Here is a 22,920-nt window from a genome sequence, read left to right as displayed (position 1 = left end):
CAACAAAGCCCGTGCGCCACAACTACTGAGCCTGCACTTTAGAGCCCACGAGCCACAACTGCTGAAGCCCGCGTGCCTAGAGCCCGTGCTCCGCAACAAGATAAGCCACCGCAATGAGAAGCCTGCACACCACAACGAAGAGTAGCCCCCACTCACCGCAACTAGAGAAAGCCCGCGCCCAGCAACAAAGACCCAGTGCAGCCAAAAATAAATAAAATAAGTAAATAAACAAATTTAAAAAAAAAGTGACTGAAGCAAAATATTTTGCTCAAAGTTTTACAGCTAGTAGAGCTGCTAACCCCCAAACTTATGCTCTTAGCACTATGCTATATTGTCTCCTGCAATAAAATATAAGAGCTAGAAAGTTTCTAGCTCTTTAAAACAGTGAATTCAACTCTTCCTCTTAGTGTGATGTGTGAGGAAGCTAATGTCCAGAGGAGTTAAGTATCTGCCCAAGGCCACCAACTAACTGATGTCAAAAGCTGGGGCTTGAATCTGAACTGCACCATTTAGAGTAGCCTATGCTTAACTTTCTCTGACTGTGGTTGGAGTTATCATGCTAACAGAAGTTCCAAATCATCTGTGATTCATCTGTACTCCATAGCGTTCAACATATAAAAAAATGATTTATTATATATATATATTTTCTCTTCTCTTTCAGGTTCCTTGTCAGATCCTGAAAATATTGCTGGCTTAAGTCATTTTTGTGAACATATGCTATTTTTAGGAACAAAGAAATACCCTAAAGAAAATGAATACAGCCAGTTTCTCAGTGAGCATGCAGGAAGTTCAAATGCCTTTACTAGTGGAGAGCATACCAATTACTATTTTGATGTTTCTCATGAACACCTAGAAGGTGCCCTAGACAGGTAATGCTGAAAATACCCTATGAATTATCCACCTGTGTTCACTTATCATGTTAATAATAATAATTAATATTTTTACAAAGATGTCTTCACAGCTTTATAGCTTAACAAAAGATATTTTAACCAGTATTTTCCCCCTCTGGATTTTATAAAAAAGAAAATAATGAATGATGTCGTATATTTACTTTGTGGTAGAGGAAAAATAATGGCATGACTTTAAACCAGACTTTAAGCCTACAAAATATTTTATTGACTTATAAAATTCTCACCAGGCCTTCCCATTCTAACTGGTGTTACATATGAAGCATGTGATGAAGAATAAACTGTAGTGATGTCATGGATCTCCTTTCAACCATCTCCTGTTCCAGAATGCTAGAACTTAAATATTCTGTTATCCTTTAGTTCCTCAATCCTCAAGGACTACTTAGTGGATACAGAATGTTTTGACCTGCTGTTTCAGCCCTGGGGACATTTTGTGAAAGTATTTTCTGGAGCAAGCTCCATTAGGCTATTTTAATTTCTTGGTCAATTTTCTATACAGCTAACAGTATATAATTTTTTATCATATCAGTGATTTGATTCATTGTTCAAAGTGTAATTTTTCCTGTGGTGAATTTTTACAGTTTTCTGTGTTACCAAGAAGATGTAATTCTGCAGCCTTTTGATGGGTCTATAATGAAGTTTGACTTCACAGTTTTAGTAATTCTCAGCTTTAATTGCTTACTTATATTAATAGTAATTTTTTTTCAAACCTAATAGTTTGAATTTATTCTGTAGCACAAAGAACATTAACAGAACAAGGGCATGGGTTCAGGATACAGGACTGGGTCAGAGTAGCCTGTTTCTTATTTATTCTAGCTTATGTTTCAGTCTTCAGGCAGCAGCTTTGAGGTGTAATCGTCTTTTGTATGTATTCCCAGAAGACTTCCATTAATGAGTTCCCTGGGATCATACACTGAATTTAATTTCCTGCTTTACAAATGCTTCAGCAGATGTTCATATAATAGATCTCTGTTTGATGGAGGATGTCTGTTACTTGGATCAGAGTTAAAAAACCACTTATATAGAGCATCTTTCAAAAATATTGATTATACTGTGTCAAAATCATGGCCCTTTATGTGGACTTGTCCAACTATGGTATGTAGCTATTAGGCACTTTTCCCAGCCTGAATTGAGGTAGGTAAAAGTGGTTATATGTCTAGAATTATCTGTTTCCATATATCTTTGATTATAGGCTCCGGATAGATGGAGTTTCCCTTTGGATTGGTATGCGTAAAGTACTTAGCACGGGATTGTATTCACTATGTGTTTAAAATAATATCGAGTAATGGTAACAGTCTTTTTGACGGCTGGACGATGAGGTGCAGTTGATGAGATGTTTATAAACCCAGGAGTCTCTTAGGCCCACTGAGTAGTAGTCGCATTCAGACAGAGCCTCTTCTCTTGGCTTCATCTAAATTCTGGACATTGTTTTTTTATAAGATGGGGTCTAAAGTTTCTTAAGAAGACTTATTAGTATATGAAATCATGATTTAAATTGCAACCTGATATAGGAGAGTTAATTTATTAGCTAAAGGAATCTTAGTTCAGCTTTGGTACTGCTATTAAAGAATAGCCTCAAGAAAAGCATATTGGTTACTTATGTTAAAGTTCCATGCCATGTTATTTGTTGAACCACTGCTTATTAAATTTTTAAAATTCTCTTAGTATTTCATAAAAGCCCATAATTATGTCTTAGTCAAACTACTGTGTCATAGGTTTTTCACTCCATTATTTTTTCCACTAATTAAAGTTTGTTTCCTTTTCTTTATAAGAAGGAAAAATATTCAGATAGAACCTTTTAAAAATAGGTCACTTAGTGTGTCCTAAAATGCCTGAGTCTTAGTGAAATTGCACTTAAAACTGTAAATTTAAGATTTATTGCCTAAGAACCATCACCTGCCTTTTCCTTTCTTGGAGAATTGGGCATATACAACAGGGATTTTCATAGACATGCCGAATTGTAAGTCTTAAATACATTGCTTCTGTCTCATAAGTCTGCCCTGACTTTTTGTTGTTGTTGTATTGTGGTTTATAATAAGAAATATATATTTGGCCTTTGTCCCTGGTCCTGGCCCATAGCTCCTAAAACCCTTGGAATTTCCTAAGTGATGAGAGCCAAAGGTTGCTTTTTGTTATTTTAATGAAGTGACTTTGGGGAAGTCCCTTGATAATCTGAGGTTGGGGGCTGGTTGCCAGGGAAGCCAGCCCTGTGATTAAGGGTTGGAACTTTCAGTCCAGGGGCTGGAGATTGACTTCAGTCACCAGTGATCAGTGATTTACCCAATCCTGACGAGGTTTGGAGAACTTACAGGTTGGTGAACACATGGAGATTTGGGGAGGGTGGCCTGCCTAGAGGGCATGGAAGCTCCATACCCTTCCCACATACCTTGCCTTATGCATCTCTTTCATCTGGCTGTTCCTGAATCATATCCTTTTATAATAAATCCAGTGATTTAGTAAGTAAAACATTTCTCTGAGTCCTGTAAGCTGATCTAGGAAATTAATCGAACCCGAGGAGGAAGGAGGTCGTGGGAACCTCTGATCTACAGCCAGTTGGTCAGAAGCCCAGGTGACAACCTGGACTTGCAATTGGTGTTTGAAGTTGGGGGCAGCCTTGTAGGACCTGTGAGATCTGATGATACCAGTATTGAGTTGAATTTTAGGCCACCCAGCTGGTGTCGGAGAATTGCTTGGTGGTGTGGTAACAACACATGGCAATTGTCAGAATCAGAGGTGTTAATCTTTTTATATTTTCACTAATTATTTAACATATCTGGTGTAGAGTTCTCTGAATTTACATATGTATGATATTATATTTTTTGTTACTTAGAACTTATATTCCTTTTCTCTAAGTAGGAATGGTAGTTTTTTCTTATTCTGTAGAATTCATATTTCCTATCTAAGTTTCAAACATATTTTTTTAAACATATTTTTAAAAGGCCACTTAAAATAACAGCTTTCAAATTGTTAATTATGTTTCTTACCCTTAGGTTTGCACAGTTTTTCCTGTGCCCCTTGTTTGATGAGAGTTGCAAAGACAGAGAGGTAAATGCAGTTGATTCAGAACATGAAAAGAATGTGATGAACGATGCTTGGAGACTCTTTCAGTTGGAAAAAGCTACAGGGAATCCCAAACACCCCTTCAGCAAATTTGGAACAGGTTTGTCAGCTGCGGCTCTAATGCATCCATTCTCCTTGACCTCATTTAAACCATGGCCCCTTTGCCCAGTATTGTATTTTACAGTTCAGGATAGAAGATTGCAGAACTCCTTGTTCCCACCTACCCTGTTGTTCATAAACTCAGAGTCTGGAGCTGATAAATGGTTGTTATATCATTGTTACTACTTGGTATTTCTTAAACCATGCGCCTACACATATGTTATCTGGCAGGTCCCTATGTAGGTACCTATATGTGATTCGTGACCTAAGAAGAGGTTAAAACTTAGGTATGTGAGCTTCATGGAGAAGGTGATAGTTTATTGAGAAGAAGAGTGACCAAATATGAAGCAAGTTTGTTGGATAACAAGGTGATAGAATTGAATTTAGATTTTAGAAATAGTAAGAATGAAGTGGTAATAATTCCTTTAACAGATGAGTAACATTTTGGCTTGTAGTTCAAAAAGAAGGATGTCAACAGGAGTTGGGCCCTTGGCATTGGATATTTTTTTAAATTGAGGTGTAGTTGATGTACAATATTATGTAATTTTCAGGTGTACACCAGAGCGATTCTGGCATTGGACTTTGTACGTAATACGTGGAATGATATTCTCAAAATTGTAGTAACAGTGACATAAGCAGTTATTTAGCCCTCTAGAGGTTACTCTGGCCATCCCATACAAATAGGGGTCTGACTGTTTAAGGAACAGAGCAGTTAGAGCTGTGAATAGATATTTTTAAAAAATATTTATTTGGCTGCGTCGGGTCTTAGTTGTAGCACATGGGATCTTTTAGTTGTGGCATGTGGGATCTTTGGTTGCGGCATGCAGGATCTTTTAGTTGCAGCATGCAAACTCTTAGTTGCGGCATGTGGGATCTAGTTCACTGACCATGGATTGAACCTGGGCCCCCTGCATTGGGAGCTTGGAGTCGTAGCCACTGGACCACCAGGGAAGTCCCTGTGAGTAGATATTAACCAGCATTTCAAAGGGAGGAGACAATAGATCTCTTTATTCTGAGTAAATAGAATGCTCACTTCAAGGCTTGTTGAACCCCCCTGCTCCCATCACCTCCACTTCTACTATCTACAGGTAGATAGATGCATAGCGTCTGCTCCGGGCATGACCATAGAAGACACACAAGGTCCCTGCTCTCAAAGTGCTACAACATCCTGGTAGGAGATTAGAGGTGGGGAGTAACAGGGAGTAGAATAAAATAAATATAGAGATTCTTGATTTTACAATTGTACCCTTTTTCTTTATTCAGTTTTTCATTAAAAAGTACATTTAATTTAAATATTTAAATGATACAAAAGTATTTTTTTTAAAAAAGCAAAAACAAAAAGTTGCCCTTTTCTTCATCTACTCTTGCCATTACCACTTCACCAGATGTAATCATTGTTAAAGGTTGCTTTGGGGGCTTCCCTGGTGGCGCAGTGGTTGAGAGTCCACCTGCCGATGCAGGGGACAAGGGTTCGTGTCCCGGTCCAGGAAGATCCCACATGCCGTGGATCGGCTAGGCCCGTGAGCCATGGCCGCTGAGCCTGCGCGTCCGGAGCCTGTGCTCTGCAACGGGAGAGACCACAACAGTAAAAGGCCCGCGTACCGCAAAAAAAAAAAAAAGGTTGCTGTGATTTTAAAATACTGCTTTGGGGATTATGAAATAGCATAAAAATAATAGATTGTTTAGTGTACTTAAAATTTATGCTTATTACATAAGTTAATTTGGGGAACTTTTAAAAAAAGACTATAAAGACAGCTTTCTTTCAGTTTGGATACCATTCTAATGTATCTAGCAGCAGCCAGGGAATTAGCATAGCTTTATAGAAATAGGAGTTTTTAAAAATCGTAATTAGAAGCAGTGATACTGTTCTTTAGACTTATAATATTTGGCACCCTGTGACAGCATCACTGCTAAGGTGGATATTGTGGTCTCTAAAATGTCTATGTAATGATTAATTATCTGAAAAGTGGCTTTCGTAGAGGACATCAGCACACATGGTATATCAAGAGGGACTGAGTTTTAAAAACCAAATTTCAAATTACTACATCCAAATGAGTGTTGTCCTTTAAATGGTCCCTTTGGCAGGTTAGATACCTCCACCAACAGTGCTGCTATTGTGCAGAACGTGTTAGAGCTCCTCTTTGGGAGTTGCCTTCTTTTAAATAGTCTCACTGGTGATAAATCACAATCAGCATAATCAGGAAGCAGCCACAGATCTTCCAGAAATAAATCCAGTGAATAAGGTGAGCAGTATTACCTCTGGTCACAAACAAGAAACAATCTTAAAATGTCCTAGAAGAAGGTTTCGGGAGTGATGGGCAAAGAAAAACATTGAATGAGGTCAGTTACATAGAGGTGGAGTTTAAGAGCATATTTCTTTTTTAACCACTGACAAGGCTAGGCAGTTAGCGAAATATGAGGTAATATAAACAGCTAAGAGGTGAGTTAGCCAGACTCAGTACAAAAGTACAGAAAATGTGATATAAGTAATGCAAATACCAAGTTACCTACTCAGTTTAGAAAAACTAACATTGAACTTTTTGGAGTAGAGGTTCTGTCGATAGTTAAGGTCACAGACAAGTTTGAAAGTATGATGAAAGCTGTATACCCTTACCTTAGAAATTACACACGTATAAAATTTTGCAGAAGTTATTCTTGCAGAAGAATCCTTGTCAGAAATTCATACTTAATTTACTTCTATTATTTTTTAGTAACTTCAGATGTTTCTGTGAATGTGGGCCATTTTGTCCATCAAGGGATTATGATTTATTATTTTAACATTAATATTTAAAATATTATTTTAATAATATTATTATTATTTACTATCAGGAAAAGCTGGGTATTTTTAAATGAACAAAAACCAAGCATTGTGTTCTGTATTTTTAAGAAAACCTTACAATAAAATGTTAGTCCTTAACAGTACTTTTTCTTTATATAACCCACAGTAAGAAGCATATTTTACTCAGAGCACATGTATGTGTGTTTGTGTAAGCAACTGAAACAAAAGTTTTACCAAACAATATCTTTCTTATATTTTCAGATGTAGTCTGGTACCCTCTGTTATATTCTGTTTCTTTTAAAAAAAAATTCTGGTCTGCCAATACATTAAATTTATTTCAGCACAATCGAGTGGCTCCCAACCTACAGTTTAAGTAATTCAGAGTGATAGGCAGTCATTTCATAGGCAGTGATAGACCCAGGAAAAGCATTTGATAAAACTCCTTCATGAACAAAACAACAAAAAACTCTCGAGTTGATAACAACCTATGCCAGACATCATGATTAATTCTGACGTTTCAAAGGGATTTCTGTTGAAAGGCAAAAACAAAACAAGAATACCCTCTAATCAATTTTTTGTTCAGTTGTGCCGTAGGTACTAGTCATTGCAGGAAGTTAAGGGAAAAAAACGTGATAAGTAAGAGGTTGAAAGGAAGCAAAAGGAAACTTCCCTTATTTCCATATGATTGCATAAAAAATTCAAGAACTCTTCAAATCAGTCATTAAAAATAAGATTATTCACCAGCGTTGCCAAAAGAAGAGAAACACTAACATTGCATTCTTGTATCAATAGTAATCAATTAGAAAAATGCTACAGGAAAAATTATTTCATTTACAATATAAAAATATCTATAAGGTATTTAGAAACAACTCTAACAGAAGAGCAAGAAATATATAATGGATATAAAAGAATGCCTGAGTAGGGCTTCCCTGGTGGTGCAGTGGTTAAGAATCCGCCTGCCAATGCAGGGGACACAGGTTCGAGCCCTCGTCCAGGAGCATCCCACATGCCATGGAGCAACTAAGCCCATGTGCCACAACTACTGAGCCTGCATTCTAGAGCCTGCGAGCCACAGCTACTGAGCCCACGTGCCACAACAACTGAAGCCTGCGCGCCTAGAGCCCGTGCTCCACAACAAGAGAAGCCACTGCAATGAGAAGCCCATGCACCACAACAAAGAGTAGCCCCCGCTCGCCACAACTAGAGAAAAGCCCACACACAGCAACAAAGACCCAATGCAGCCAAAAATAAATAAATAAAATAAATTAAAAAAAAAAAAGCTTGAGTAAACAGGAAGATAAACCATGTCCGTGAATGGGTAAACTCAACATTACACAGTTATTTCACCCCTAATTTATCTAAATTCAGTGTAGTGCCATTTGAAAGCCCTAGAAGTTTTTATTTTATAATCTGATTATAAAATTAATAAGAAAGAGTAAAGGGCCAAGAAGAGCTAAGATAATTTTGAAGAACAACAAAGAAGGCACTACTTCTACCAGATATCAAAATTTTAGTTGTTACAGTAGTGGAACTGGTGCAAGGATACCTGAAGATAACAGTAGAATAGATTATAGACCCTAGAAGCATATCCACAAGTGTATGGAAACTTGACATAAGACAGAGGTACATTACAAATGAGTAGGTAAAGGATGGACCTTTCAGTAACTGGTGTAGTGGCAATTATCTATGTAGAAATAAATAAAATTAGATCTCATCTCACACCATGCACAAAAATAAATTCCAGGTTGACTGGACCTAATTATAGAAAGAAAACTTTATACAACTTTTAGAAGAAAATATACGAGAATTTTTAAAAATCTTAAGATAGGAAAAGCGTTCTCAAGCACACATAGCACAAACCATATTTTTAGAGGTAAAGATAAGCCATAGATTTAAAGATAAATTTGACTTCATTAAAACTTAACATTTCTGTTCAATAGAAACACAAAAACAAAAGACAAGCACATACCCAGTGAAGATATTTGCAAAGCATATAGCAGATAAGAACTTCTATAAGTAAATAAGTAAAAGATAAAACAGCTCACTAGAGAAATAGGCAAAGGCTGTTTTGAGTCATTTACTTTGTTTGAAAGTCATTTTTGTAGATATTATGTGCTAAATCTGTCTCCACACACACGTCTTCATTGACTCCATGTGTGATCCTCCTAGCCTCAGACTTCAGCCAGGAATCCCACCTCCCACTAGCATATTCCTACGTGATGTAAAGTTTTGTCCTCTGAAGGTGGGCTGTGCTGAGGTTGTATCTTTGCTGTACCACTGAATGGCTGAGAGAGACTCTGGGCCAGTTTCTTAGCTTCTGTAAGCCTCAGTTTCCTCCCATGTCAGGTTGGTGTGAGGATTAAAAGAGGTTGTGCATGTGAAGTGGTTAGCCAAAAGTCTGGCCATAAAGGTGCTCAGTAAATGATAGTAGCCTCCGTAATAACAATATAATAGAGGATCAGTAGCTGTGAAAGACAGCAAAACTTTGAAAAGGTCTTTGCCATGAAGTCGTGAGGGGCAGCCAGGGCTGCTTGAGGAGTCAGTGGGTTTGATGAACTGACTGTTGGGCAGTGTTATTAGAGAAGTGTTGTTCTCCTGTTCTGTTTTTAGGCTGAACCAGTGGTTGGTGACCACATTCCCTTTGCCCCTTTATTTATCACTCACATATGCCTTTAGTTTTAGTTCCATAGTTCCTGATAAATTATAAGTCTTTTCTCTGCCCTGTTGCCTTTAAAATTTTTTTTTCTCTGCATCTCCATGGAATAAGAGCAGAAGCACTTGAATTTTTAAAAGTAGTTTGGAACAGGAAAGGGAAAACTTAGTTCTGGTTATTCATTAGTGATCTGTTTCTCTAATCATAACCCCACAGACACTGTGGGAGCAACTGGGTTTAGTCAGCTGAGAAGGGAATAAAAGAAGGAAGTCAGGATGTGGGTGAGGGAAACAAAACAGGCACTCCTTGATAGAATGAAAGGCAAAGTGGGAGAGTGCCTGGAAATAGAGGGTGGAGCTGTATTTAGATATGGGTGATGTTTTTCTTTCTTAAATGTCATGTGACAGTTATGTTTTGTAGCACGTACCACAGGATCATAAGAATCTGAATAGGGTGTCATAAGTGCGCTCAGATTATCTCTCTTTCTCTCTCAGTTGACAAGTAATTTTTTAAAGGTCCTCTACATGTAAAGTGCATTAGAAAATGCAAAGAAGTATAGTCAATGTCTTTGCACTGAAGATGTTTCTGGTTTAGTCGGAGAGGCGAGTCAAACCCAGGATTTCACTGGAGTATAATCTCAGATTTGATTTTCCAGGATCATAATCTCTTCTGTCTTTTTTCCTCCTTGCTAATTTTTACTGAGTGCTGTACTAGGCACTTTTCCTGGATTGTTTAACTCAGTTCTCACAATATCCCCAGTAGGTACGTGCTCTTATTATTTCTGTCTTATAGATGAGTGAACTAAGACTTCAGAGAAGGTAATTAAATTGCTTAGGGTCATTCAGCTTTTTGAATGCTGGAGCCAGGTCTGGTGCTTTTAACTACTGTTTTACCTGCTTTAGGTTTGCCTAGAATTAAATTCTCCAGGATCTCAGAGGAGATGCAAATTGAATTTTCCTGAAGGTTGGGTAGGATTTTCTTAAGTAGAGGAAGAGCCACTCAAGAAGAAAAGGAACAATATTTATTGTATGAGTATTAAGTGCCACACACTGGGCAGGTGTTTTACCTAATATGATTTCACTTAACTTTAACCATGATACTGAAATTTTCATCATCCCATTTGACAGATGCCAAAACTAATACTGACAGAATAATTAGACCAAAGTTTCATAGCCTCGTGGGGAATACAGGGAGGAGGGAGAGAGGGAGGGTGGTAGCAGAAGTGTCTGTGTAGGTTATGGAATTCAATATCAAATCAGTCTGAACTATTAAGCCTATGTTCTTTGTGGTAATGTTAGGTTGACCCTCGAAACCATGACAAGAAGCAAAGACCAAGGAGTGAGCCCTTGGCTGTTATTCGCCATGATAAAGGATGCTTTTGTAGGAAGGAGTAGGAAAATGGATTAGGACCAAAAAAAACATTGTGAAATATGAACCAGAAGGTAGTTGAACATCTCTTGACCCTGGGATGATGATAATGACACAAAAAATTAGACCCCAATAAAAGTTAATCATTTACTTTTTTCTCCCTTTCCTCCCTCCATGCCTTCCTCTTCTTAACTGAAGAATTTAAAATGTACGAAAGTAGGCAAAATACTATAACGAACCCTGTGTATACATCACTTTGCCCCTGGCCAGTCCTGTCTGATCTGCATTCCCAGTCATGCCCTCGTATTATTTTGAAAAGATCCCAGACATCATATCATTTCACTCACATATATTTCAATATATGTCTCTAAAGATAATGACTTTTAAAAAACATGGTAAAAGTACCATTATCATTAATATCATCAACTATGCAGGTAGTGTTCAAATTTCTAGTTGTCTCATAAAAGTCATAATTATTAAAGGTTTATTTGAATAAAGATCCACATGAGTGTCAAATGTTAGTGATTAATGTGTCTTTTAAATTTTTAGTCTACAGGTTCATTCTTCATCTCTCTCCTCTGCTCCCTGCCTTTGACCCCCTAGAATTTATTTATTGAAGAATCAGGATATTTATTGTGTAGAACTTTTCACAGCCTAGCTTTTGCTGATTGCATTCCCAACAGTGTAGTTTAACATATTCCTCTGTCTTCTGTATTTCCACAAATTGGCAGTTGAATATAGAGGCTTGATCAGATTCATGTTTGTCTTTTTGCGGGGAGGGCTTCATAGGTGGTGATGTGTTCTTTCATCAGGGGCATATGATGTCTAGTTTTCTGTTTATGATGTTGCAACCATCCTCGATGCGTCATCTCTCTAATTCTAATTCTACTGTTTTTTCTCCTATTGATTTGCTTGAATACTACTATAAAAAGAAAATCTCTTTTTCTACGTTTGCCTACCCAATGGTACAATTATTATAGGAAAGGCAAGACAAATGTTTGATTCATTCCCTTTATTTACCAGCTTTCAAAATATTGAGTTGGTTCCCTAGCATCCTTGAATGATGACTAATTTGTTTTTTTAGTATCATGATAAACTCATAGATATAAAAATATTTGATACATTTCAGCCCGCTTAGTCATTTATTATTCTCCAAAATTTCCCCTGGCTTTTGTTAGTATCTTTTTTTTTTTTTTTTTTCCTTGCTAGGAAATGTGTCTATGGAAAACTAGAAATTTACTGAAAACTACAAGTGTACAGGTGCTTTATTATGGCATTTAAGAGGCTTTCACTTCAAGTCCCCTTTTCTTTTGTAACTCCCATCTTGTACTTACATGTACTTACCCAGCTGCAGGAGAATTGTCCTTTTTAATTTTTTAGGAAAATTTATGAATCTCCAAAGGCTTTGGTCTCTTCCAGGATTTTTAGAAGATTGCTATAGCAAGAAGAAAGAGCTTAAAAAGAAAAAAGGGTTATAATAACTGTAGATATATTAACCTAACCTTCAGAATCTCGGGTTTTCCGAGAACAATTAAGAGTTTCATGGTTATAACTATCAAATGACTTTTCCCTGAGAACCTTATGAGACATACAGTTGGAGCCAGCTTTGATTTCTAAAACACATTTCTAAAACTTCAAACTCAGTCCTTCCCACAGAGTATAAGAAATATTTGGCTGGCTTTAGAACTTTCCAGGAAAATACATTCTATTTACTTGAAAATTAGCACTCATATACATTAGTACTGAGTTTATAAGCTTTTTTTAAAATAGAATTTATAGTTCTTATAATGAAAATATAAAATAAAATTTACTGAGCTTACAATTTACAAAACTGTCTTCATATCCGTTATCACTTTCAGTAAACTTCACAGCAACCCAAGTTCCTATTAAGTAATTATTGTCTGACAGATGCTATGCTGAGCCTTAAAACAGATTATTCATTTAATCCTCATGGCAATCCTGTGAGGTTGGTTCTCTTATTCTTATTTACCAATAAGGAAACTGGGGCTTAGAGAAGTTAAGAAACTTGTCTCGACAGCTAGTAAACGAAGGGGTCAGGGATTGACCCTTGCTTTTAACAGTTGGGCATGTATCCATATTACCCCCATTTCACAGATAAAATAAATGACCCCTTGGAGATATTTGTAGACTTTTCCAAGGTTGCTTAATTAGTCGATGATGGGAGTCAGGATGGGAAACCCTGAATCTCCCAACTGCCAAGCCAGTGCTCTCTCCTGGCAGGCCCAGAGCGGAAGCTCCCAGTGGGTCAGCAACCCTGACATCCTCAAGCCTCTGCTGGAGCTCACTCTTACAGTGAGAGAGCCAGAAAGGTAGGATTCAAGATTTTTGTAGCAGCATTTTAATTTGATATAAATGACCCACCTGAATTAGTGTTAAATTAGGACAGTATATGTCTAGAGACTGAACTGGTGTTTGTTATTCCAGCCATATTCACATTGTTCTCCACATATGGACTCTTAGGTAGAGGAAAGTCATCTGGACCATTTACTGAGCTTTCTTCCCTACTTTGGTGGAACGGTTTCTGTGCTGTACTTAGAAGCCAGGAATTCCTCCTACAATTCAAATCGTAACAGAAGTAGATACTGTTTATTGCCATTTTCTGCTGTAAATCAAGTATTATATTAAATTCTGTAACATTTTTATAGATTTATTATTTGTCATAAAAGAGATCAGTATAAAAGCATTTGCCAGATCATTCTTTACACACTACTTAAAGAAACAGAACATGACTAATACAGTTTGAGCATCTGTTGTACACTTCTCCAATTGCATTTTTCTCCCTGCTCCCGGGAGATAACCACTATCTTAAGTTTGGTGATTGTCACTTCCATGCTTTTTTTTTATAAAACATTGCTAAGTCATGCATTTATTTCTAAGCAATATGTTGTATAGTTTTTTTAGTTTTATAAAAATGGTATTTTATTATTATTTATCTACCACTTGTGTTTTTTCATTCAGTGGTATATTTGTAAGGATTATCCATATTAGAGAGTGTGCCTCTGATAAGTTTTTTTAATATATTAATTAATTAATTAATTAATTTATGGCTGCGTTGGGTCTTGGTTGCTGCATGCAGGCTTTCTTTAGTTGCATCGAGCAGAGGCTACTCTTCGCTGTGGTGTGTGGGCTTCTCATTGTGGTGTTTATTCTTGTTGCGGAGCACAGGCTCCAGGCACGTGGGCTTCAGTAGTTGTGGCACGCGAGCTCAGTAGTTGTGGCATGCAGACTCTAGAGTGCAGGCTCAGTAGTCGTGGCGCACAGGCTTAGTTGCTCCGTGGCATGTGGGATCTTCCTTGACCAGGGCTTAAACCCGTGTCCCCTGCATTGGCAGGCGGATTCTTAACCGCTGCGCCACCAGAGGAGCCCCCTCTGATAAGTTTTTTATTTTTTGCTGCTCTCTGAAAAATTTATTGAATGCATGTACTATTCTTTAGCCATTTTCCTGTTGACAAAACATTGCTGCTATAAGCATTCTTATACATGTTTCCTTGTACACAGTTCTCTAGGGTTCTAGGAGTGGAATTCTGGGAGTGGAATTACTGTATATTAGGATATGTACATCTTTTAGATTAAACAGATATTGCCAAGTTGTTTCCTATAGTGGTTGATCCAGTTTGCACTCCCTCATTCAGCGTCTGAGTTCTCATTTCACCATCACCACAACACTTGGTGTCATCAGATTTTCTATTCTGTTTATTGGTTGTTAAATATTAGCCTTATGCTTTTGTACATCTTTTTTTAATTTGGTGTTATATAAGTCTACCAATGTCAGGACAGCAGATTGAGCTTAAGAGAAGTAGGGTGACTTGTTCAAGGTCATGCAGCCAGAAGACATTTGACCCTGGATTTGATGATAGCTCTGCCAACACCAAAGCCAGTGCTTGTTCCTCTGCACCTCCCTACCTGGGGTTGATGGCACTGATAGTAACAGAGTCTACTCAGTAATTTAAGGACTAATTATGGAATTCTGTGCATTATGTCCTGCTTTTCCTTCTATTTCCTCAACTAACTTTCTTGAGAATTTCCACTATAGCTAACCTTCTTGTTTTTAAAAAACTTTAAAAAAATGTTATAAAAGGGCTAATAAACTTAATAACAAGCCTGACTCTTTGGCCCATTTTTACCAAATATTCATGTTTTTTCTGTCATTGTATTAAGAGCTGACTATCCTGACCCCAAGAGAGTAATACTGGAGAACTTTTTCCTCTTTCTGATTCAGGAGCATCTAAGGATACAAGACTGCCATTCTGGGCTGTGTTCCCAAACAGACCACAGTTTCCTTGTGTCATCATATATTAGAAAGCCTAAAAGCATCTAGGTAGCAAATAAATGAATATGTAGATTCACAGAATGGTATCTATTTGTGGCTAAAAGCCACTTTTCAGAACAAAATGATTGGGCCTCTGTTTAGAAGTTTGGCCAGAGATACAGAATCACTAGATTTTTGTACCTTAGGTAGGTCAGGTTGCTGTTGACAGAGTGGCTCCTTTGGCTCGTTTTTCTTTTAACTTTTTGTTGAAATATAATAACTGAAAAGTGTGTGTGGCTCTGATAAATTGTTGTTGTTTTTACTTTGCTGCTATTTGAAGAATCAGCTGAGTGAATATACTGCTATTATTTACGTACAACTCACTGAATTTTCAAAACCCCAGTACACCATGGACCCAGCACCCAGTCAAGAAACAGATCACCAGCACCTCTTTCTGCCCCTTTGTAGTCACTATCCACCCACCAAAGGATAACCTCTGTTCTGACTTTTCATGACTCAGATCTTAGTTTAGCCTGTTTTTATGCTTTATATAAATGAAATGATGCAGTGTGTACTCTTCTGTGTCTGTCTGGCTTCTCTTGTTCAACCTTAAAAGTTGTGAAATTCCTCCATGCTGTTGCATATGAACAGTGAATTCTTCGTTTTTTGTGTGGTATACTATTCTGTTGTGGTCCTCTGGATCTTTTTACTCTAGCATTGTCAGTATTTTGCCAGTGGTACATGTCTTAGTGTATTTGGGGTATGTTCTTGCTTTATCTCTGTGTTTTTAAATGAACCTAAAGGTAAAGGGTAAGGATTAGAATGGTAAGATATTCAGGTACATTAAAATCAAAGCAGAATGAGCTAGAACTAGTCAAACTGAAAGAATTTTAAGTTCTAGATGGAGGCCATGATCTTGGTTTTTGTATACTTTGATTTGAGATTTTTTTTTAACCAGAATACTGACCAGGTTGTGAATAGGCATATCACACTTAGACTGAAGATCTGATTTCTGTCTAACACTATCACATTTATAGTCTGTTGAAATAAAACATAATTTCTCCAAACTCGGGTGTCCCAGTGTGTGGATATTGATGCACATGTTGTAGGACTCTGAGCTTGGCAGTATAAATGAGTAAGGAAGCTCTAAGGACTAGTCTCTCTGCAACTGAGGCTTTTTATAACCTTCATTTAGTAGAAAAGGGAGGTACCATCAATACTCAAGCTTTACCTTAATATGAGAGAACTTCAAACCATTACCCAACAAAAAGCTTTTTTTTTTCTTTTCCTTTTTTTTTCTGAGGAGTTAGGCCCCTCGATACTTTTTAGATCACCTGGATTCCTCAGGTAGAATGAGGGGGTATTTTAGGACCCCTATAGCAGAGCAGATCTGGAGTTGAACTGGATCTTTAGTGAAACTGAGAGGACTGATAAAGAACCTGGAGACTTGATTAGCAGGCTATGCTAGTGAATATGAGTACATTTGGTTGCTTTCTGACTAGAGAAAGGTTAATGAGTACTTGCTGGGCTCTTTCTTGCACACTCCACTAGATCTGTTGATTGAAGCATTCTGGGGCATGAATCTTGGCTCAGAATCTTTAGCTCTACGTGGCTAAAGACTGGGTCTGAGAATGCCATCTGGTGGCTCTCTCTAGATACCCAGTTTAGTGAAGGGGACTCTCCCAATGCCAGTTCATCAGCCATTACAATAACCCAAGGGGAAAAAACACATCAAGAATATGTTCTGCTATAGTTTCATCTATGCAGGTGAAAAAGAGTAGCCCATTTAATAGTATAAGCAGGAACAATAATAAAAGTTATTATACTAGATCTTAGGGTATTTCTAGTCAAGATGCCATTTTTAGAGAGATACCAATCATTGAAATTCCACCTCCCAGCCTTTAAATGGCAAGATCTTTATTAGAAATGTACTACTTAGAGAGTTTGACTATTTGCTTTTGACATGCATATTTTATCCTAATTGAATTAGTTATTAAATTTCATAAGATCTCATAGTGGTACGCTATGTACATTGCTTGAGACTTACAAAAATAGCATTGCATCCTATTTTTACCAGTGTAGATCAAATTAATGAGAATTCACATCACAAATTTAATGCTTCAGCCAAGAATAGTACATTTCTTTCCACAAGTAACTTGGCAAGTTCCAAAAAGATCCCTCAGTGACTATGTTCAATTAATTGTGGAGCACCTAGGGAACTGGAAGTTAAAGTAAGTGTGAATGGAGGCCATGTGGATCTCATTTTGTCTTATAAGTGCTCATAATACCTACTATCTCTTAGGAATTTTAAGAAGTATAATTTTTATAAGGCACTTTAAGCTCTTGAGGGAAAACTCTCTATAGATTAAAATGTTACTAGTTTGTACTATACTATCCTGTTTATCCAGGTTATGGTCAAACATATTTGACTAATCATTATATGTGTTTGTTTGGACTCTATTTTTTAAGTTTACCTTACAGCAATGTCAGTAATAATTGCAAGGCTTTAAAATTCGCATATTTTGCTTTTTCTTAGAAACGTTTTTCCTTCCTTTCAGGTAACAAATATACTCTAGAGACTAGACCAAACCAAGAAGGCATTGATGTAAGACAAGAGCTACTGAAATTCCATTCTACTTATTATTCATCCAACTTAATGGCTATTTGTGTTTTAGGTCGAGGTAAGAATCCTTAAAATTTTTTCGTGGTGTTGGATAATCTTAGTTTTCCACTTTGGCTTTTTCAAAGTATTGGAAGAAGGATATAAGGCACTTCCTTTTATCTGTTCAGAGGCTTTTGAAAATGATCTTGTTGGAGAATATGTGGAGGGGAATTTTGTTTTTAACTCACTGTGTTCTAAAAAGAAGCTTAGGTGATTTTAAATAGAGACCTGAAGAAAATATAAATTAATAGCAAGGGAAGGAAGTATAAAGGACAAGATTGAGAGATTTGACCTTATAAAATTCAAAAAAACAAAAAAATTAAAAGACAGATGATTATAAACTAGGAAAACTATTAGAAAGCAACAAAGTTTGATATTGTTTCCCCTATTAAATTACCATAATTTTGGTTTGGGCTTTGTTTTAACTAATACCCATTATGAGGAGAGGTGCTCTTTTGTATTTGTGGTGTATACAATTTATGCAATTCCTCCACACTTTCTGGAGGACAGTTTAAGATGCATCACCCTAAAAAGTACATTTTTACTTCTAGAAGTGCAATCTAAGGAAATAATCAGAGTTGTTCCAGGTGATGTACGAGGATGTTTCTGTATAGTATTTATTAGTGAAAAGTTAGATGCAAGCTAAATGTTCATTAACAGAAGATTGGTTAAATAGTGATGTTATAGGTATATAATAGAGCATCTTATAGAAAATAGCATCCCTTCTCCCACTTCCTCTCCTCTCACCTGCTTTATTTTTGTTTAAAACATTTATCACCACCTGAAATATTAAATATTCTTTATTGTTGTCTGCTGTACCAGAATGTAAGTTATTTAAGAATAGAAACTGTTTTGTTCACTGCTTTGTCTGGTTTAGCGCTTGACACATCATAAGTATTCGGTAAGTAAATATTGAATGAATAAATAGTTTCATGACAGTGTTTTCATAACTTGGGAAAATACTCTTATTGTATTAAATAGAAAACAAAAGCACTCTATAAAAGCACTGTGTGCTATCTGATCCCATTTGGGGATTTCTAAAAAATTCTAATAGACATAAATGGGAGACATAAGACAAAGTAGAAAAACATACCAGAAATTTAATAATGTGGTACAGTAGTTAAGAACTCATGCTCTAGAGTCTGAGAGCTTGGGTTTGAATTCCTAATACATCACCTACTCAGTATATAGTGGCTATGAGCTAACAAAGTTACTTCAGTACTCTGCATTTCGGTTTTTGCATTTGTAAAATGAAGGGGGTACCTCATACCTTTTATGAGGTTTAATAGAGATAATGCAGAAAAAGTGCATAGTGCCTGGCAACACAGGAAATGCTCTATAAATGGTAGCTGCTTTCAGCATTCCATAATCATGAGCTTATGGGCGACTTTTGTTTTCTTCTTTTGTTTTTAGTTTTGTTTTTTTGCTTTTGTTTTTCAAAGTATTCTGCTATTGACAAATGTTACTTTTGTGGGTAGAAAATAAACAACTATATGTATTTTAACTTGGTAATAGGAACAAGGATATAAAATGGGTCCAAGGAGTAAGGCTAATAAAAAGTGTATGTTATAATCCTGTGTGCTTTCTAAAGGTAGGTAGATCTATAGAGTGTTAAAAAAATATCACTTGGTATTTAGAGCCTAGTCCTGGGAGTAGGTTTCTAAGCTGTGTTTTTGTCCATGTCATCTTGAGATAAAACACGTGATTTCAGTAAGCACTTATTAGGCAAGTAATAACGGCAACAGATGACACATACGAAAGCCCTGCCCTGTGTTCTTGGTTTAGTGGAAATGACAGAACAAGCATCTGAAAGAGACAAAGAGTTTCTTTGTTCTAGTTCCCTCTCCCAGTGTGACTGACCTCCTGTGCTCAGCTCAGTGGATTTGATGACATGTCTGGGAGAAGTGTCCTTACAGTACAGTGGTGTGTGGAGGAAACAGAATCTCTTAAAGGATTAATAGATAATCCTCTCCTTCTCCCAGGAGGAGGGGAGAGGAAGAGTAACCATGTGGAAGGATCTCTGTCACAAAGGGACAAAAAAGTTTTTCTCTCTTCTCCCACGGGGTCCTCCCTCTAGTTGTGGCAGCACCAATTACCTGGACACTTGACAAATAGGTAACTGTCAAGTGGAGACCTTAGGATTGCCAAGTCCTGGTAATGTAAAGATGAATGGGACTCAGTTCCCTGATCTCTGGTAGCTCATAGTGAAGACAGATGGTGCATGATTGTACGGCTCCCTTACCTTTAAAAAGCTACATGGTGAATTTGTGCTTCTAAAAGGAAAGGCCTACCCTAGTAGAACCTTTCTCTAAAGGGCCTCGCTGTCATCAGCACTTCAGGTTGACAAATCATTGTTGACTGCCCATCTTGTTTCCAGTTACGTGTCCCATCTGTGTGTCTCTTTATGTCAGTTGTCTCTGACATCTCTTGCTCCAAATATACCCGGTTCATTCCCGAGTTCACTTGTATAACAAGCAGCCATGGGTTGGCCTTTTATTTGGCTCTGGACATTTTAGGGTCCTTCATACATGTCAAAAAAATTAAAGTAAAAATACATATGTTTTATAAATAAAGTGCACATGCCCACATTCATAGGCCTAAAAGAGAACTTCATATTATCTATAGGCAATTCTCATATAGTGATTAAGTGCTTTTTAGAGAGTTCATGGAAAAGTTCAAAATGAGTCCTAGAATATCAAGGGAAATTTCTTATTCGATTCAAATGCTTCCTGACAGTAACAAGTAATGAATGTTTATACCATTTATAAATAACCTATTTTTGAGGAGGCAGAATCAAGGTGAGTGGTTATCTTATTTATAAAAAGATAACCTTTTCCACTTTTTTCTTTTTAGAATAATAGTAATATGTGTGCACAGAAAAAAATTTATCCCATACAGAAAGATATAAAATGGAAAGCATGTTCTTCTTTATCCCACCTTATGACCACTGTGCCCTCTCCTCAAAGATAGTCACTTTATATAATTTTTTGTTATACTTCCAAAAGTGGAATTTTGTTAATATACTTGGATTTATGTGTGTCTGTTAAAAAATTAAATGAGATTATACTACATGGCACTGAAGTCTGTGGTCTTCACTTAATAGAGCTTTGAGATATTTTCATATCAGCACATACACACCTCTCCCTCATTAATGGCTACATAATATTCCAGTATACAGACTTTTCGTAACATGTACACATTGATAGACGTTTAGGTCATTTCCAGTTTTTATTGTTGTTATAAATGGTGTTGCAGTGAACATCTCATACTTTTGCAAATACAACTGTCCATTAAAAATATAGATAGATGATAACATAGGAGAACTTCACATAAGTGGCTATATAATCTTGTCAACAATTACAAATCTTTGCATGAGTTTGACACAGTATGGTACAGAATTATATAGTGTTAGACCTTGAAGAGACTTGTGATCATCCTACCCAGCTTTCGTGTTTTATAGAACCTGGAGTGGTTAAACAGTTTGTCCAAATAGTCTCTTGACATAATTGGTTGGTGAAGTTGGGGTTAGAATTGAACACCCAGGATTCTTCTCACCATTTTATACTATTCCCCCACAAAATCAATTGCTTAAAAACACTAATATTTGACTTTTAGCAATGGGTTTAGACTGTGTCTATTTATAAAGTTAATGTTATAATCTGTCAGCTAGTGGTTTCGTATGTGCCTTTTGGGAATCGTAGATAAAATAGTCAGTTTCCAAATGCCACTCATTATTCTATATTGTTTCCAATATTTGTTTGAAATTTATTGCAAGATAATATTTGTAAAACAGTTTTTTAAACTATAAGGAGGCAGATATGTGTGAGGTATAATCAATATCAATATTGCATAGCTTCAGAAGTTATATAGGCACTGGTGGGATTTTACTGAATGCTTCAACTTTATCAGATGGAGTTTTTTAAAAATTCCTAGGTTTTCCTTTTAATAGTCCTGAGATTTTTCAGGCGATCGTAAGGTGTTTTCTTCCCCCCCAGCTTTATTGATATATAATTAAAATATAACATTGTATAAATTTAAGGTATACAGGGACTTCCCTGGTGGCACAGTGGTTAAGAATCTGCCTGCCAATGCAGGGGACACGGGTTCGATCCCTGTTCCGGGAAGATCCCACATGCCGAGGAGCAGCTAAGCCCAGGCACCACAACTACTGAGCCTGTGCTCTAGAGCCTGCAAGCCACAACTACTGAGCCCGTGTGCCACAACTGCTGAAGCCTGAACACCTAGAGCCCATGCTCCTCAACAAAGAGAAGCCACTGCAATGAGAAGCCCATGCACCGCAATGAAGAGTAGCCCCTGCTCGTCTCAAGTAGAGAAAGCCAGTGTGCAGTAATGAAGACCCAACGCGGCCAAAAATAAATAAATTTATTTTAAAAAAAAAACTTAAGGTGTACAACATAGTGATTTTATATATTTTTATATAATCCTAAGTTTTTTAAATACTACCCATCATGTGTTATGATTAGTTTAAGTTCTGTTTCCATTGTCTGTGTTCTTGTAGAATCTTTAGATGACTTGACTGATCTGGTGGTGAAGTTATTTTCTGAAGTGGAGAACAAAAATGTCCCATTGCCAGAATTTCCTGAACATCCTTTCCAAGAAGAACATCTTAAAGTAAGTACATGTATTTCTAGTATTTTTTTCTTTTTTAAATTTATGGACATAATATATGCCTGGTTTACCAAAGAGTACATGAACATTTTTGGAGGTTCTATTATTTATATAGTTTTTAATATTTGGTTTATATTAAAATCAAATCAAATCAATGTCACATTTATTAGGGACATGTATCACCAAAAAGATAACAATATGTTCTGATCCTTGCATGTTAAAAGTAGTTTTGCTAGCTATAACCTTGGCAGACTGTAGAAGCTGTTATCCAGTGCCAGAAGGCAAGTATCCAAAAGTATTGAGCTGCATGGTCAAGGGGACCAAACGTGGACTGCATACCAACTGTAATGAAATCCCACTAAGAAAGAGCCCAGGTCATTTATTTCTGTGTGGTCAGTATGGTTTTCTCTGGCAGTAGATTCTCTCCTGAATTTGGGATTTTTCCATGAAAATCGGTATTTTTTTTTTCTTTTTTTGAAAATCACTATTCTT

The 22,920-nt window shown here is 36.8% G+C and overlaps 1 protein-coding gene across 3 annotated transcripts in view; it reads left to right on the top strand.

Moving 5' to 3' along the window:
* IDE (insulin degrading enzyme) overlaps positions 1-22,920 on the top strand; it is a 167,425-nt gene that overhangs the window by 37,916 nt on the left and 106,589 nt on the right. For all 3 annotated transcript variants that reach the window (XM_022569341.3, XM_022569339.3, XM_089897924.1), the window contains 4 exons: positions 662-869; positions 3,899-4,068; positions 17,696-17,818; positions 22,319-22,431. In XM_022569341.3, the coding sequence (XP_022425049.1) occupies positions 662-869; positions 3,899-4,068; positions 17,696-17,818; positions 22,319-22,431 (614 nt within the window). The remainder of the gene's footprint in view (positions 1-661; positions 870-3,898; positions 4,069-17,695; positions 17,819-22,318; positions 22,432-22,920) is intronic.

Source organism: Delphinapterus leucas, chromosome 16 (assembly GCF_059928025.1).
Source record: "Delphinapterus leucas isolate spDelLeu-1000000601 "Yukka" chromosome 16, BTC_Dleu_Yukka2, whole genome shotgun sequence".
NCBI classification, from domain to species: domain Eukaryota; kingdom Metazoa; phylum Chordata; class Mammalia; order Artiodactyla; family Monodontidae; genus Delphinapterus; species Delphinapterus leucas.
Note: the sequence above shows the minus strand (reverse complement) of the source record. Positions and strands in the feature narration are given on the sequence as shown.